The 17,380-nt window shown below is 42.3% G+C and overlaps 1 protein-coding gene across 1 annotated transcript in view; it reads left to right on the forward strand.

Annotated features, from left to right (window-relative positions):
* Positions 1-4,061, forward strand: part of OLFM4 (olfactomedin 4) — an 89,307-nt gene extending 85,246 nt beyond the window's left edge. Inside the window, exon 5 of the mRNA XM_039555571.1 lies at positions 1,893-4,061. Within this exon, the coding sequence (XP_039411505.1) occupies positions 1,893-2,686 (794 nt within the window). The 3' untranslated portion in view covers positions 2,687-4,061. The remainder of the gene's footprint in view (positions 1-1,892) is intronic.
* The last annotated feature ends 13,319 nt before the right edge of the window (positions 4,062-17,380 follow it).

A 17,380-nucleotide genomic window follows, 5' to 3' on the forward strand; every position in this document is an offset into this window, starting at 1 on the left:
TGTAGTAGAAGCAGAGAAATAATACATTTTGAGAAAGGGGGAGACATGCAGAGCTTCACTGTCCAAATTGACTTTAGACATTGGCCCAAATGTCAGTGCTTGTACACTACTAACATTTGGGACACAGGTTTCTAGCCCCACACGTACTGCACCTTTCTCCTGGGCAAAGCAGATCAGAAAAAGATTTCTCTGCATTTACAACAGTGCATTTTTTTTACCAATTATCTTTTTTCCCCAGTCTTTTTCCAAATACAATACTTCAGATTGGTCTGCCTCTAATTTTCCTTCTTTCTCTGGGATAGACTGCAAAGCCTTTGAGAACAAAATGTCTCCTAGACTTTTCTGTCAGTGGTTTCAGGAGTTTCCAATTCATGTCCATAAGTACTGTCTGCCTATGCTTAGGGATGGCCAACTTTGAGGGAAAAAGATAAATTCCTTCTCTGTTATTTCCTTTCTTCTTTGTGCTAAGACAGAGGTTATTTATATGCCAGACATCCTTTCCTATGACTGAGCATATGATCCATTCTTGTCACAGAAGCTGCAAGAAATCATGACATGGTTCCCACTCAAATTATTAAAACCTCGAAAGATAATCTTGACATTCATCAGCACCATAGCTGTCAGTGCATGGAGTTCCTGTGTTTAGGGAGGCATTATTAGCAACCAACTTTTGTGGCCATTAATTTATTCACTAATTGATGTATGAGACTTGGGTCTATTCATACTATACTCCATCTTTAATAAGGAAGACTATCCAGTGGCTAGAACACCCCAGTGAACTGGGAAGCATTGGAGTACCACTAAGCTTGTGAGCTGGTGCCAGCCACTTGGTATCTGTGTCTCCATTACCCCAGGTGAAGATAACCCTACAGAAAAAAATCTGGGACACTGTGTGGCAGTAATACAAAAAGCTCATGTTAACACTTAGAAAAGTGCATGCTGGTTTTTGCTAGTGGCAGCTTCAGACTCATCAGAAGCCCAGGGACATTTTTGAGTGAAAGTTTTTTCCTACCAGTGACTTACAATATTGAGAATTTATCAGGAAACAGGAATATCACTAATTCAGCATGAGTAAAAGGAAACTGTTTATTGTATTTAAATTATTTTTTCCATGATACTGAAAATGGTTTTGCTGTGAATATGTGTAAAACAGAGCTGTTCTGATTCAGCTTGAAGTCATATTTTCTAAAGAGTCATCCCACATGAAAAGTCAGAGTAATATCAGTCTACATTTCCTGGGCTGTGATTGTTACTGTCTGCAGATTTCTTTGAGGGCCAGAGGTGGAAGGCACCATGTGGCTGTGACACACAGTTGTAAAGCTGTGATTCTGACAGCAGAATGCTAATCTGAAATGTGACTCTGGAATTACTGCTGCTGCTGCTCCTTTCTTCCCCTCCACAGTGAAATACACAGAAATCAGATGCTCCTCGTTCTTTTTTCCCCCATGTCCCATGCTTTCAGTTCCACTGAGGTAGAAAATAACCTAAAATGCTTCTGAAATTGTGTTTTCCAAGGGATTTCCTAATGCATTAGGCTGGCCTGCCTCAAATGGGTAGAAACAGAAATCTGTCCCTTGTATGGAACAGAACAATGAGTACTTATTTTCTGTGAATTAATCCCCCACCTCCCCTTTCAAATAACTGTAATAATATGTATCCTATTTTTTTTTTGCTATGTTTTTGAGTCAGCTTGGACCACTTGGTGCCATCCAGTTGCTAGCCTTAGCCCTAAATGGGCCTTTTACACTTGAAGCTATGCATTTATGTCTGTGCTTGGTCATGAAGCTGTTCCTCACTAAATACAGCCTAGAGGCTACAGTCTGCAAAACCTCTCTCCTAGTAATGACATTTGGAAAACCTGTTTGTTTTGGTTTTTTTCTCTTTAATTACAGGTACCTGCATTCACCGTGGACTGATGAATGTTAGCCAGCCCTATGTTGCCAAGCTGAACTGGAGAGGATTTTCCTTCAAATATGGTTCCTGGGGTAGAGATTATTATCCCTCTAACCCAGAGAAGGAAGTCTATTGGGTTGCACCATTGAACACAGATGGGAGATACTTAGAATACTTCAGAATTTATAGTTCCTTTGATGATTTGCTGCTGTTTAAATACAAGTATGAAAGGAGGATAACATATGGGGAAGGAGGTGGTGCTGCCCTTTATAAAAATTATTTGTACTATCATGCTTATGGTTCGAGATATATGGTGAAGCATGATATAAACACAAACACGGAGGTTTTGAGGAAGGGGCTTCCAGGTGCTGCTATTGGTAACCGCTTCTCTTACGCGGGCGTAGCATGGCAGGACATAGATTTTGCCGTGGATGAAAGTGGGTTATGGGTAATATATTCAACTGAAAATAACGTGGGCAACATTGTGATTAGCAAACTCAATGAGACCACACTTGATGTGCTAAATACTTGGCAGACGAGACAGTACAAGCCATCTGTTTCCAATGCTTTCATGTTATGTGGTGTTCTTTACGCCACAAGGCCATTGAACACTAAGAAAGAGGAGATCTTCTACATGTATGACACAAGTACTGGCCAAGAAGGTAGGATCAGTATCATTATGGATAAAAAGTTAGATACAATCCAGAGTATTGATTATAGCCCCACAGATCAGAAACTGTATGTTTACAGTGATAGTTACCTTGTAAGATATGATGTGATCTTTCAGCCTTAGTACCTCAGGGACATATAGATATGATAAAACTGACTGCAGCCAATATGAGTGATTCAATAGGCCTTGAGACAGTGCTACTGCCAGTTCAGAGTTCATCTGGTCTGATGTACTGTATGTAGGGCTGTCATACAGATACTTACACTCTTCAAAGGGATTGCCCACTCTGACCACTAATGTTGCTGGCAGCAGTTGGCACTATGGGTTTTTTTTAGGTTTTGCTTGGTGTTTATTGGTGCTCAATGCTTTACAGTTGTCCTGTCTCTGGGGGTAGATTCAGTGCATAGATTTAGTGCATTTTGTTTGCAGAAATAGCTGGGCACAGACTATCTAGTGACTGAGAAGCTAATTACCCACTGATTTGCATTTGTCAGAGAAACACAGGCAAGGCACTCAGAAACAGAATGAATTTCCACTGATCTTCATCAGAGTGAAATGAGGCCTCAGAGAAATTAATTCAAGGATTAAAATAGATTAGGAAGTAGACTTGGTTGGAAGACAGCAATCCATTTGTTAGTTGGAAACAGTGGTATCTGGCTCAAGGCTTCAGGAGGAAGGGTAAAAATGCACTTTGCTGTGTAAGTCCTACCACAGGAAGGGAAGAGAAGGCATTGTGGAAGGGAGAGGGTTCACTGCCCTCGACAGCAGTGATCCAGTGGGACAGTGGCCCCTGGTCCCCACCCGTAGCTGCCTCTAATCAGTTCAACCCTCTCCCAAGCTGCCACAGTACCAGGCTGCCTTACTGGAGTGCCTGTGGGGACAAAACTGGCAGTATGGTTTTCATCAATTTTCCCTGCTGTCCCACTCTGCTTCCCCTATTAATTCTGTGTGCCTAAACCTGGCCTTAGGAATGGTCTTACTACAATCTAGCTAGGTGCTCCATTTTCCAGCCAGTGCAGTGCAAAGAACACTGTTTTCCTTTTCTTTATGCTCTTCTAAGTTTATGCAAATCCTCCCATTGACTTTTTTGGCTACGAGTGGCTCTTGGTGTATATAATGCATAGCCATAGAATAACAGACCTGTTATTTGATGTGCCTCTTTTCAACATTTTTGCCATCCTGTAATTAGATTCCTGGGAGCCTTGTTAGTCTAGGCTCCAATTTGTTCCTTGGGTAATTCTGTCTTACAGCAAGGTAAGAGGTCTTGTGGAAAACATGAGTCTAGTCAGACTAGTTGAATATATGATATGGTTTTGATTTTTTTTTAATGGGTATTATGTGATAGTTTCTGAATATGTGCACTGTAACAATGCCTTATTTTCATCATGTCAGAAAGCAAGCTAAACCACTGAAATTCAGAGCTCTGAAATGACGAAGAAAGCAGTTCATGTGGTTCATTTTCTTCTGTTACATATGCAACTGTGTCTGTGTCCTCTGATAATCAAAATCAACATGTATGCAAATGATTGCTTTTGTTTTAATAAAAAAGTTTGAAAGAATCTCAGCTGTTCTATAGAGCCATTTAAAGCTGCTTGTGTCAAATAGGTAACTTCTGGGATGCAATGGGAAGCCTGGGCACCAAATATTTGAAACAGGATCACTGCACTCACTTGGACTCTGTGTGCTTAAGTAGGAACAACACAAAGGTGTGAATCTGTATGTCAACAAGTACAGAAGGGGAGCTTTATTTCCCTGCATGGAAATGTGTTAGCTGGTTAGGGCAACACTTCTCCACCAAGCTGAGATGCTACTCAAGATATTGGAGGCAGATGAACTGATAACATGTTTTGAATCCAGGTGCTGCCACTTATCAGGTATCAGCATCTGTTTCTTGGAAACCTGTGAAATGAATTTGAAACCCATGGAGGTGTCGGTGCAGTAATCAGATCAAGCAGTACAGGCAGGGGGCTGTTGTGTGAATAATTTGCAACAGACCAAATAAGGATTTGGCTGAGAAAGGAAGAAGAAAACACTGCAAAAGTTTTTTTTCCCTCTTCATCTGTGTGTGTGTCAAGGAAGGTGAGCAGCTCTCCACTTGTTATCAAGAAATGCCATCAGCATGGGCCTTGAGGCTCCTCAGCTCACCACCTTTTAGGGAGGGAGTTGATGTTAGCATGAAAGTAACAGATTCTGGTGAATTGCCTGCGGTTCTTGAGTCCTTCCTTCAGCGTCTTTAATGTTTCAATGGCTTTAAGCTGATGAAGCATAGATTGAGGTTAGGTATTAGGAAGAAATTCTTTATGTGAGGGTGCTGAGACACTGGTACAGGTTGTTGAGAGAAGCTGTGGATGCCCCATCCGTGGCAGTGTTCCAGGCCAGGTTGGATGGGGCTTTGAGCAACCTTGTCCAGTAGAAGGTGTCCTTGCCCATGGCAGGGAGGTTGGAACTAGAGGATCTTAATGTCCCTTCCAACCCAAACCATTCTATGGTTCTACAGTTCTATGATTCCTGGGGACAGATTTCTCCCCTTTGGAAACCACATTTGTCCTGGACTGGAGGCTTCTATGGTGAAGGGGAGGTGGGGATGCTCTGGCTGCCCACCATGTTCAATTGCGGTGTGGCCCAAACCCTGTGTCGCTTGGCACCAGGCTCCAGCTGTGACCACTGAGGTGGGAAGATCGCGACAGCGGCCATCTCTTCAGTCAATGACTCAATGCCACTGCAGAGAAGATAAAGCACAACCGGTTTGGACCTTGGTAGCTCAGTACCAGAAGGAAAGCAGAAACATCTCTGCAGTTTCAAGGCTTTTAAATATCTTGTGTAGAGGGGCTGGGTCAGGATGTTTCAGTGATGGCAAGGCTGAGCTTGTCCTTTGATTTTTATCCTGTGCTAATATTTCTCAGGCAGCAGATGCCAGAGCGCAGGGGAGACTCCCCATGGATCTGTCAGGGCAGGCCTGGCAGCCAGAGACCATCCCACTGCCCCTGCTGGGATCAGGGCAGCCAGAGGGCACCAGGGCAGCCCCAGGCATTGGGCACACCCCTGGGGACAGTCCAAGGCTGGGTTGGGACATGGCCCCATGAGTGGGCCAGGTTCCATGGGGTTCATGGCTGGTCAGGGCAGGGCTGTGGGGAGTTGGATGTGGCATCACTGGTTAGGGGCTGATGGCCCTGGGGGCTGACATGGGGTCCTGGGCAGAATGGGGGGAGCCACAGCAGGTGGGCACAGTGGGCAATGAGGTACATAAATGCCCCTGGGGCACTGGCAGTTCTGTTAATAAGAGGTTGCAGAGCTGTAAAAAAGATCACTGTCCTTTTAAAACCAGAAAAAATAAAGGCACAAAATGACTTTATTTCAGCTCTTAGCCTATTGACTTGGCATCTCCCCATGGAGGTTTTGGGGTCTATAAACAATATTGAACATAAATAGTTCCTGCCACAGAGGTAGGTGGAGAGGACATCTGTCTGCGTGGTGACACAGGGAACTGCCTTACAGGGACTTTGAGGCAATTTTGCTGATGAGTGGTTTTCACACCACCTATCTCAAGACACCTAAGGTGGGAGACTTGGCTCTGATCCATGCATTGATGGCATGTAGGGAGAGAGGGATCTTCTGCAAAGGAGCACTTCAAGAAGTGGGAGTAATACATCTTTTCACTTCTCAGACTTGTCCTTTCAGGCCTTTGCTGAAGGTGGTTCAGTAGAGCTGTCTGTTAAAATTAAAGCATGTTCTTGAGCTGGCCATGGCACACAACCTTGGGCAGGCTTCACTTGCTGTCCCTGCTGTCCCCTCTCCTACTGCTGGTGCTACCTCTGCTTTGTCTGGGGAGTGTTCCCTCCTTTCTTTCCTCCTTGGATGTGGAGAAGACCTTACCCTATACTTCCCAGCATGGACTCTTACTAGTTTGGTGGCTCTACACTGTTTCTTGAGAGGGCTTTTGCCTGCAGTGACGTAAGTTGCACTCTGACTCTTTTCACTCAGACATTCCTACACACATTGACCTTGTTCTGCCTGGTCTATGCAAAGTGCAGTGACATCCTCTTTCACCTTTTGCAGTCCTCCTTGGTCCCACTATTTCCTTGATAAGTTAGATATAAACCCTCTATTCTTTGATCCAGGACTTTCACATCCTTTCCTCTCAGCAACCAAGTTACCCAAGCCTCCTTGCTTTGCTGCCTAAACAATGCAACAATGCCAACCTCCTTCATCCTCCTGCTGCCTTGTTACATGCCCTTCTATTTATCCCACCTGACACTTTTCTCTGGGATGCCCTTCCCTGGACTCCTTCAGATTTCTCACTAATTTCTCTGTGAAGCTCCTGATAAATTGCTAGCTGGCTACAGTTAAGTTGTTGCCTTCAGCAGGAGACTGGTATTTATATTCTTCGTGTATTCAATTAGCTGGCACATGAGCACATGAAGCTGGCACACATAAACTCTCTTATTATTCATTCCCGTATGTCACTCCCTCACTCTCTGTTACATTCACTTGTTATATCTTGTCTTAAACAGAGACTGCATGTTCCTCAAATGAAATACCTGTCTTTAAGTCTAGGGTAGTACAGCACCCAGCATAATGGGCTGCTGTCTTCCTCCTCTTTCCTAGGTACTTCTGAGAAACAAACAATAAGGAACAACAAGAGCTGGCCACGGATTGTTGCATGCATCTGTGTTTTTGTCTGAATTTTCGTGCATGCTGCGATGTGTGCTGCATATAAATTGGCTTTGAAAAGTAGGCAAACAATATGCTTCCAGACAACAGTGTAAACATTCTGTTGGAAACTGTTTCAGTAGCTATACGCACATAATGTAGCTACAATGCATCCCTAAATTTGTACCATGTGGGGTAGAATCACTTTTTCTCCTGTAAATATTTGGTTTCTTTCCCTTCTTTCTTTGCGTTTTTGTCACTGCAGAACAGTTGCTCCCTGAAAGCCACAGACCAATGGCACAAATGCGAGCCATGTGTACAGTCTGCAGCCACAACTTGTTTCATGCTGCCAAACAACCTGTCATCCTGCAGGACTAGGAGTTCTCCTAATAGTACAAAATGCTTGCTTTGTTGGTGAGTTGGGTTTGGAGAGATGAGAATTAAGGACTCACAACATGACGGTTTGTAAAAGTGAGCACGTGCGAGGGTGAATGTGCGTCTTCCCCTCTGCTGTCTGGGTTGCTGCCAGTTTGCAAGCTGTCAGCCATGTACAGGGAAGCAAATGAGGTGAAGGAAGCTGCATGGGCAACCCTTCTTTCAGGCCTTCAGGGAATGGGTCCTTTCACTGGCCTACATTTTCCAGTATGTTCGGCCAGGTCAGCTGTACTTGTCCTTGGAACATATGTGAAGGCAAATCTGGCTTTAAACCATTGCTCTTCCTCAGCAATGAGGCTGGAAATTGGTGGCCCAGTATTCAGCTCAGCAGCTCCTAAACTTCTTTAACTTCAGCCTGCTGAGTGTGATTGCTACAGAGTGACTGGACACGGCCATATCTCACATACATCTCTCTGCCTTGGGTCATGTGTTATGCTGGAGGGAGGCGTTGGACAGCAGTGCTATACAGCTGGTGGAACCACCAATGATGGGAACTCTCACTGGAAGAAGATATCCAAGCATACTGCTTTTGGCTGGAGCTGTGTAAAAGAGGGGTAGAATCCTAGACTCAGATCCCAGGAGGTCTCCTTGTCCACCCCTCTTCTTGAAGGCAGGAATATGTATGTCTGAGCTGCCTTTGACAGCTGTTAGTGTAATCTGTTCTTTAAAATCTTTAATGATGGAGATTTCACGGTCTCCCTAGTGGCCTCTTTTGGCACTTAACTACCCGCACAAGTAGAAAATTTTTCATAAACCTTCTCTGCTGAAAATTAAGTGGATTTAAGAAGATAAGCACGACTATGTTGCTGAGACCAAAGGCTCAGGTGCCCCAGCATCTCTACATAGCTGTGGCTGATAGCGGGGGCTTCACAGAAACACATAGCAGCAGGACAACAATGTAGTGATAATCCTGCCACTGGACTTCTGTAGCTTTAAGTTTGGGAATGTTTTGTTGGTCTGTCTGCAAGGGACTCAAAGCACAGTTAACTCTCTTCTGTGTAAGAACCATTTGTGTAGTGGATAATGCTTTTCATACAGCTACAATGCCTTCTCTTTTCTAGATAAAGAAAGTTCATATTCCTGCCCCTTCCTCCTTGGTCAAGTTTTCTAATCCTTATAAAATTTGTGTTGATCTCTCATTTCAGTTGACCTACAACTCCTTTAATCATCTTTCAGGAGGAGGGACTGGTTAGCTGTAAATTTCATAGTGTACAACACTTTGAACTGGCACAATCTTTTCTATTGCTGATGAGTTTTAGCCCAATCTGGTTTGAAAGGAAAGGACTAAGGAGCCACGAAGAGAAGAAACAAGAAGTTAGGGCTAATAGCCTAGCCCAAGCAACATCCTGAACGTGGAGAGTCCCATGGCCTGCCTCCTGCACTGGATGCTCGTGAATGGTGTGCATGAGATACACAGAAGCTGCCCTGTAGAGGAACCAGCCCTAGCGCTTCTTCCTCAGAGAAGCGCAGAGGAATTGGGCAGTCATGCTCCCTTAGGGCCCAGGGATATTGCACTCCTGCTCGCATGGTTATACAGTTTTCAGAGGGGGAATGGAGAATTTGCACCCAAACCCCAGCCCCTATATTATTCCCTGCTGTGCTGTGATGAGAGTTGAAGGATATGTAGATTTGTATGGGGTTTGGCTCTGACTCCTAGTGTTGCAGTGCCAGCTTACTGGGAGATTTCATTCTGTGGCATTTCCTTCTGGCTGGCTCAGTGTGCTGGTTGTTCTGCATCCTCCTCTGAGAAGCTCAGGTCTCTCACAGTATTACGTGGGGAACTGTGGATCTGTCTGTACCCTGCAGTGCAAGTCCTTACAGTGACACTTGAGTCACTAAGCTGTGATGATGCGAAGTTGCCAGTGCCTCTTGGACCAAGGACAGAATCCTCTTTGCTGTCTTTCACTTGGCAGTATAGACATATTCTTGAAGCTGAAAAACAGGATAGCTGTTTTAGCAGATGCTAACATGAGCACTTGGCTAGCAGGCTATGCTAATGTGGCTAACTGGCTTCCAGAGTGCAAGCACTCTGCCAAGGAAATGACCCAGCTTGTTTAGAAATTCCTGACGAGCCCCTCAGTGCAGTGTGCCATGGGTACATTGACAGGAGGCTTCTTCAGCCTCGGACTCTCTGCAACTGGGTGTGGGAATGGATTTTGTACCTTTACCTAGCGAGCTGTAGTTTTGTCAACCTACTGGGTTCTTGGCTAATTTTACATGCATCTATGTGAATTAATTAGCTCCTGATCTGTAATCAGGGAGGGCCAAAGAATACTCTGGAAAGACCAAGGTGATGGAAGATTGCTGCCATTGCCCGTGTGATGGAAGATCATTGTTGGAAAGACTGACAAAAAGAACTCAGGTTCTTGATGTTTATGTGGGAAGCACATACACGAGCTGCTCAAATCATTACCATCTGTATTATGAATAGACCCCAGAGCATTAACCTGTTCTATTAGTTGCCTATGCTGGAAATACTTTTTTATGTTAGCAAAGCTGAGGTACAAATCCTTCTTATGCATAATGCAGGACATTTTATACATTTGACAGGAATGCAATTTGAAACATTTTGAACGGAAACATTCTCTGCTGAATTGTTTTATTGTGATGAAAAATACCCCCAAGAAACAGTGACGTTAAAGATGCCGAGTCTTTGGAACTCAGGAAAGTTTGGAGTGATAAAATGCACCTTGATTTAAGATTTTCTGCATCTCCATTTTGGTCTATTTTAAAGATTAGGAAAAAGGAAAATATTAGTTTGGATTTTTAAATGGGAATAATAATGGTTAGCTCTTTATATAGTGGTTTTTCTCTGTGGGCCACCCAGTCTTTCACTAACAGTAATTTAACTTGGAAACCTCAATGTGAGGAAGGGAAGATATAATAATAATCCTCATATTAATTCAAAATTCCATGCCTTTAAAAATGGGGAAGGAGGGAATAGTCAGCTGGAAGTTGTGAAAGATCTCTTTATCTGAAAAACATTCCTTTTATAGCTTTTCTTCCTTTGAAGAATCTGCAGCTTCTGAGAATGGAGGATAGCCAGGTTTCTGCAGGACAAAAGAAGTGTGTGCACCTGGGCTTTTGTCTGCAGACAACTGAGATTTTTTTCCCTTCGACCAATATGACTCCCTTAAAAACTTGGGGGTGCAGACTGTGCAGCTTCACACTATGTTCTGCCACGCAGGACAGGAACCAGGATGGGGAATGGTACTGTTTCTGGCATCACCAGCTCCTGCAGGGATTTCTTAGCGCAAATCTTTGGCAACCAGATTATGTTTTGGAAATGATTCTTTGATGTCTTCTTATTGAGGGCCCGGGGGCTTTAGCTGTGTGTCTGTTCTCTGCTGGAGATGGGAAGTATTTTCTCTTTTCCGTAGCTCAGAATAATTCCTGCTTTTCCCTTTGTATCAGCTGTAAGAGAAGTGGCCCAGAGAGATTCAGATGTGCATCTGTAGCACAGAAAAAGGCTCAAGGAGGTTGGCAATAGTTTTTCTTATTCTGATCCCTGGAGTGATGTCTGGAATCTGGAGTGATGGTCCAGATAAGAGCCTCAAGACAAAAGAATCATCTCTTGATTTTTATTTTTATTTTTATCCAGTGTTAGTCCTTCATGTTTCTATATGGAGAAATATGAGCAAGGAACTTCTTTGTGTTGCAAACCACCTTCCTAAAAGCATTTGAGTATAGTTATATTCATAAATAGATGGCTTTTTAAGTGCACTTATTCCTCCTGGGAATGGAGGTGGATTCATAGGCAGATCACAGAAATCCATTTTTGCAACCCTCAGAAAAAAAATTGGCACTATGTATATTGCAAGAAGAATAGGGCTGAATCCCAGTGACACAGACTGATATACTGGTGAGAGATCCCAACTCTTTCATAGCTAATTTTTGAAGAAGTCTGCTTGGAGAGCAGTGAATGAGGAAACACTGTGTGGATAATCAGCAGTGCAGCATGGTTCCTCATCCTTGGATATTTACAAGTACAGATTTTCTGTTAGTGTATAGCTTCAGCTTCCAGCATTGGGAGTTCTATGACTCACAGGATATCATATGGATACATTTTTTTTCTTTTTTTTCTTTTTTTTTCCTTTTTTTTCTTTCTTTTTTTCCCCCAGCTTGGGATACAGAGTTCCATATGAAAAGTGTCTGTAAAACATGAGCAAGAAATTTTTCCACTGCCAGTCTATGGTGGGGTTTGGGCTGAGTGTCCTAAGTGGTGTGTCCAAGGTAGCCTGAAAATGATATTTGCAGGACAAAAGTGAAAGTGGAAGATACAGGTTTGTTATCAAAATGGGAAGAAGGGCTTTGAATGATTTGGCTTTGAAAAAGTTTTGGGGGTGAACAAATTACAAGAAGAGACCACAAGGTTTCTGGACTTTCAGTTTTCAAGAGAATGCTTAACCAAAATTTCCTGGCAGTTAAGTACTTTATCAAGTAGGTCTTCACATATTTCACCTTTAAATAGTGTGTGTTTATAGCTTGTTCACAACATTCACAATGTACTTTTGGCCAAGAATTATTTTGTATCCACAAATCACACAAGTTTATTTCATAAAGTGAAAAATCCTGTTTGTTAATTGAGCAGTGCACTAAACAGGATTAGGCAGTAGCACCTGTGGAGCATTCCCAGGAGTTAATCCTTCATGTATCTTGGTAAGGAATTATTAGCAGACTGCAACTGGGTGAAAAGCATCCTGCATCAATCCACATAGTAAAATTCCTTCTACTTTGGGGAACAAATTACAAGATAGGTGTTACCATAGGTACTAGTGGCTGTATTGACAAGGTCTCAGTTTTACTGCTGAAATAGGTCACTCTAAAGAGCAGTGCTTGGTTTAGACATGATCAGCAGAAAAGTGGTTAATGTGCTGAGAGCTGGAAAAGAGATTATGGTTAAATGGAGCAAAAATTGCCATTTTGTACCTGACTCTTCACAATCCTGCCTTCGTTTGCAACTGTATTGTGTCATCAAACCATGAGCAATCCATGGGGTTTCAGCTGCATGACTCCCATTAATTTTCATCAGAGTCAGGAGAATAAACTGCTGAGCAAAGCACTCTGAAAATGTACCCCTCCGTTCTTAACAATTATATTACTCTGCTTTGTGTGGTGGGCAATCTTTAGGAGGGAGAGCCTGAATGCTGCATCATTTCAATACCTGCTCTTTGTGCATAATGAAATCAGCACCGTTTGCAGCCTACTTCCCTACTACAGTAGACAAATGATTTCACTACACAAATGATCAAATGATTGACTTCAGCATTTCTCTCCATGAAACAGATACAAATCTTTCAGGGATATATCAGCTGTGTTTTACAGGATGGAAAGACTGTTTAGGAATATTTGGTGATGTACTTTAATTAAAACTGTTGCCAGGATACTATCAAGTTACAGAGGATAACTGTGACTGTGGCAGTTCTAGTGTTAAAGAGATGAACAAATACCAGCATTCAGAACCAGTGCCATGTGTTTAAAGCTAGAGCAGAAGTCCAGGTGCAAGCTGATATCTCCCCACTGCCATATTTCCATGAACAGTAGCAGGCATGCAAACCCTGGAATGGTCCATGCAAACAGCCCTGGAGCAGTCAGAGCCTGTGAGATGCTGAAAATCCTCATCCCTTATTAGTGTCACTGACTGAGAGATACTCAGTGCTGCTCAGAACCACACTGAGCACATAGAGCTGGCATCTAGCCCTCTCACTGTATATGTGCTTCCTGGCTTTTATGCCCAGGCTCAATTGTTCTGAGTAAATAACCACCCTCGTTTACAAATCTGCATTCTAAATAATTTCTTCAGCATTCAAACATGCACCAACCTTTTACATGACCCTCAAAGTGCAGATAAAACCGCAGAGATTTCCTGTGGGAACTTTAAAAAAACAATAACCACAAACTCCTCTGAAGGACAAATAGAAATGTGGTGAAAGTTTCATTAGCAACAAACTCTAGCCCTTTTAGCTGCGCTAGCAGCCATATTTTTTGTTTGGCGGGACAGTTTTTGCACAGATGTCAAGTTTTGCTACTTGAGGAATGTGAAAATGAGAACAGTTTTCAATGCATTTGGATCAGTAGGCATAATCAGGTCTTAAGACTACCCTTCCTTATCCAGATAAACAGTAATTCTTTACAATGATTTCTGAAGTGTACCATGTTCTCATTTACTCAGACACGCAGTGCTTATAGTGGGAACCATTGAAAAGCGTTGTCCTGCATTATCGGAGGGATTTTGAAGGAAATGAAGCAGATCTGCTTTACAATACATTGTTCCTACAAGGAAGGATCTCACAGAATCTAATCTTTTTTTCATTCATTTTTAAGTGTAGCCTGCACAAGAGGCAGCTCCTCAGCATCATTTGTATGATAATAGCATTGTTTTGTCCCAAATGTGGTGCACATCTCAAGGACCTCCATAGTTACATCACGGGGATTGTTCAGCCCAGACAAGGGGGAGGCAATTGTGGAGGGAACAAGTCTAAACACAGTGAAGTGAATTTCAAATATTACCGTTAAATCGTTACATTTACTTTTTCATCTGCCACCAAAGAGCCTTTTCAGCAAGAGGGACATTTGGCTTCCCATAGAATTTCTGCCAGACCAGAATACACTGAGCTTTTCCAAGAGACTTAGTCTGGACGTCACCTGTCTGCCTAATCCTGGACTGCAATAGAACTTTAGGCAGTCAATAAATACTTAGTCTCATAACAGAGTTCCTTTTTAGTGTGCATGGGTAATTAAGGATAAACTTGGAATTTTGAGGTGAAGTGGGAAGTCACTTAGACTTTAATGTAGTTTAGGTCTAGAGATGTCTGAGGTGCTGTGCCTGGCCCCCACAGCCATTCCAGAGGGGTCTGTGCTTCCTATCTGAGAGCCATGACACCCCAGGGTATGTTGCAAGGTCCTAAATACCCATGTGAGAGCAACCACAAACTAATTTATTAATGATTTTAATCATCTATAGGGCTAGGAGGGCTCTAAAGCCTGCAGAATGGATTGGTGTTTGAGACTGAGGTCCTACAGGGAGATTGGTTCCATTTGTTTTTTCTCTGTGGATTATGCAAGGAGCCCAGGGAAACTGGCCTCCTAATTTAGGTGCTTCACTGGGATGCCTAAAGCTGGCAATATGAATCCCCCAAGTGCCACTTAGAACAGTGCCTAGGCTTCCACAAATGAAACTAAGTGCTGTTATGACTCTATAATGAGTAGTTTTCTTACAATACAGCAAATGGTTTGGCATGGATGCTTTAATTATAAAACCGAACCCACTTTTCCTCTTTGCAAAATATTAATGAATAGTTCATGAAGTGCTTGTTGTGACCAGTAGAGCAACATTCATGGTCCTCTCAGTGTGATGAGTTTGCTGTGAATATTCAAAGTTCACACTTGTTATTGTACTGCAAAGCCACATGAATCGAATGGAATGAAATTTATTTTATACACCTTTATCAATCTAAAACATGTATTGCTCTAAGCTAGTTGAATAGGCCCTATCCATAGAAAGAGTTAGACACTGCCCAACTGATTGACCTTCTCCTTGAGGAAAACATGAAATAGCCAAAATAGGTAGGCCAGATAACACTCTGGGGTGTTTTTCCATGTTAGGTGGGTTAGATTGAACATGTGGGGTTTAATTCTGCGTCCCACCCTGTTATTTTTAGGGCTGTTTGAAGTGCCCTAGGGTATATTGCCTTGCCTCTATCTGGCCTAGTGAGATGCATTTCCCATAGGCCCTGTCACAGATGCCTCTTTCAGGGCACCTCAAACTACCCTAGGTTCTTACAGGGTGGGGCAACTGTACACCTGAACAAATGTCCCTCAGCTGTCATGGTCAATGAAGTTGGAGATTTCCTTCCTAGCTATGTTTACTCTGGGTTGTGCTCAGTACCTTCATAGTTTCTGTTGGTTCTACTCTCCTTAGCTCCTGGATGAAACTCATCTCATATGCAGAGACCTGCACCCTGGACACCTACACGTAAATATCTGCATTCCACTCTTGCATTTGGGGGAAATTAAGTTGAATGAGATGAATATGACCCAAGGTTGAGACAAAAAACTGTGAGAAAAAAAAAGCTAGCTCAACTCACATGAAACTGGAGCATGTCTCCTTTTTTGGGGGGGAGATGCAGGACCCAAAACCAGTATGATTTGCTTCATAGTGGCATAACGAAAATGTGTAGCTAACTAAAACCACCAACTTCCTATATAGTTGAATCCTCTTATTTTTAAATGAGGTCAATTTTGATACGAAAAAGCCATTTTGAAATAAAAAATGCAAAAGATTCCTTTTGAAAGTGTTGAAATGAAATGTGCCATTTTGAAAGTTTGATTCCTGTTTTTTTCAAATGAAATGTCAAATAAATGCAAATCAAATTTACACAGTTTCTATCATGTGAAAACAACATATTTTATCAAATCTATTATTCACCTATATTTTCAGGATAGATTCATGTCTGATGTGTGAGCAGGCAACTTAAAAACTAGCACAGTGTGAATTCACTTGTAAGAGGAAGATGACAACTTATTCCCTGTGACTCTCTATGCTGTAAAAGAATGACTGAAAATTCAACTCCCATGGTATTTGTGTTAAAAAGGTTGGCTATATAATGATTTTTACTGAATAGATTATGAATGGAAAATAATTTTGATTTCTAAGGAAATAATTTTGACTTCTAAGGAAATAATTTTTGTCTGTGTTTTTGCTTGAATTGGAAACAAAAACAAACTGAACTTCTCATACAAGATGAAGATAAGGTCTAGTTTTCCTACTTTATGTATTTAACTTTAGATTATATTTTAAACTGCTGTAGTATTTATAAGGCTGTCTTCTACGTAGATGTTTGGGAATGATAAATGTTTTTGAAAAACTCTAAAAAGTTGTGTAGTCCATCTATATTTGGTCACTTGATTTGGGAACAAAACCTCTCTATTGAAGTCTTCACTTTTCCATATTTGCTATTTAGGGACTGAAACAATTAAGTTAGGAGATCTGCCTCATCATAAGCCTCATAAAGCTCAACACAGGAGCCAAGATCATTGAGCTGGATTCTGTTCTAATTGTCGAATGACATTATTTCCAGACCACTGGTGAGGGTTAGGGATAGAAGGACTATAGACACCTACAGGAGGAAAAGAAACTGGAATGACGTTTCTGCTGATGTGCACATCACTTTCTTAAGTGTGGCCTAAAACTTCAGCAGGCAGGGACCTGTGCAGGAATTAGGTTCTTATTTTTAGCAGTGATTTCTTAAATTATGACACCATAAAGCTCAGATTTTGTGTCTCTCCTTCAAAAGCAGCCTGACTCCCAAAAAGGTCAGATTATCTGGGGAGTAGCACTGCAAGACTGGAGACTCAGATGGAGGGAATCCACACCTCCTGCTCAGGGAGCTGGTCTCACTGCACGTACAGAGAGTGTCTCTGATGCACATGCTCACAGTACCCATGGCCTCCAGCATCCTTAAGACACCACGGATTTCTGGAGTGAGTTTCCTATATGACTTTGGACAAGTTACGCTTTAGTTTCCTCATCTGTAGGCTGGGGATTATATTGCTGGATGGAGGCTAAAATCACTGATGTTTGTAATTTGTGTTGATATTCTCTGAGGGGAGGCAGGCACAATAGAAGTGCAAATAAATTGTTGTGACTGTTTAGTATTTCAGTAAATGGAAAAACTCTTCAAAGCAGAGTTCAGAGCAAGTACAATAGAGTGGAAAATTACATGTGCAGAG

Source organism: Corvus cornix, chromosome 1 (genome assembly GCF_000738735.6).
Source record: "Corvus cornix cornix isolate S_Up_H32 chromosome 1, ASM73873v5, whole genome shotgun sequence".
NCBI lineage: Eukaryota > Metazoa > Chordata > Aves > Passeriformes > Corvidae > Corvus > Corvus cornix.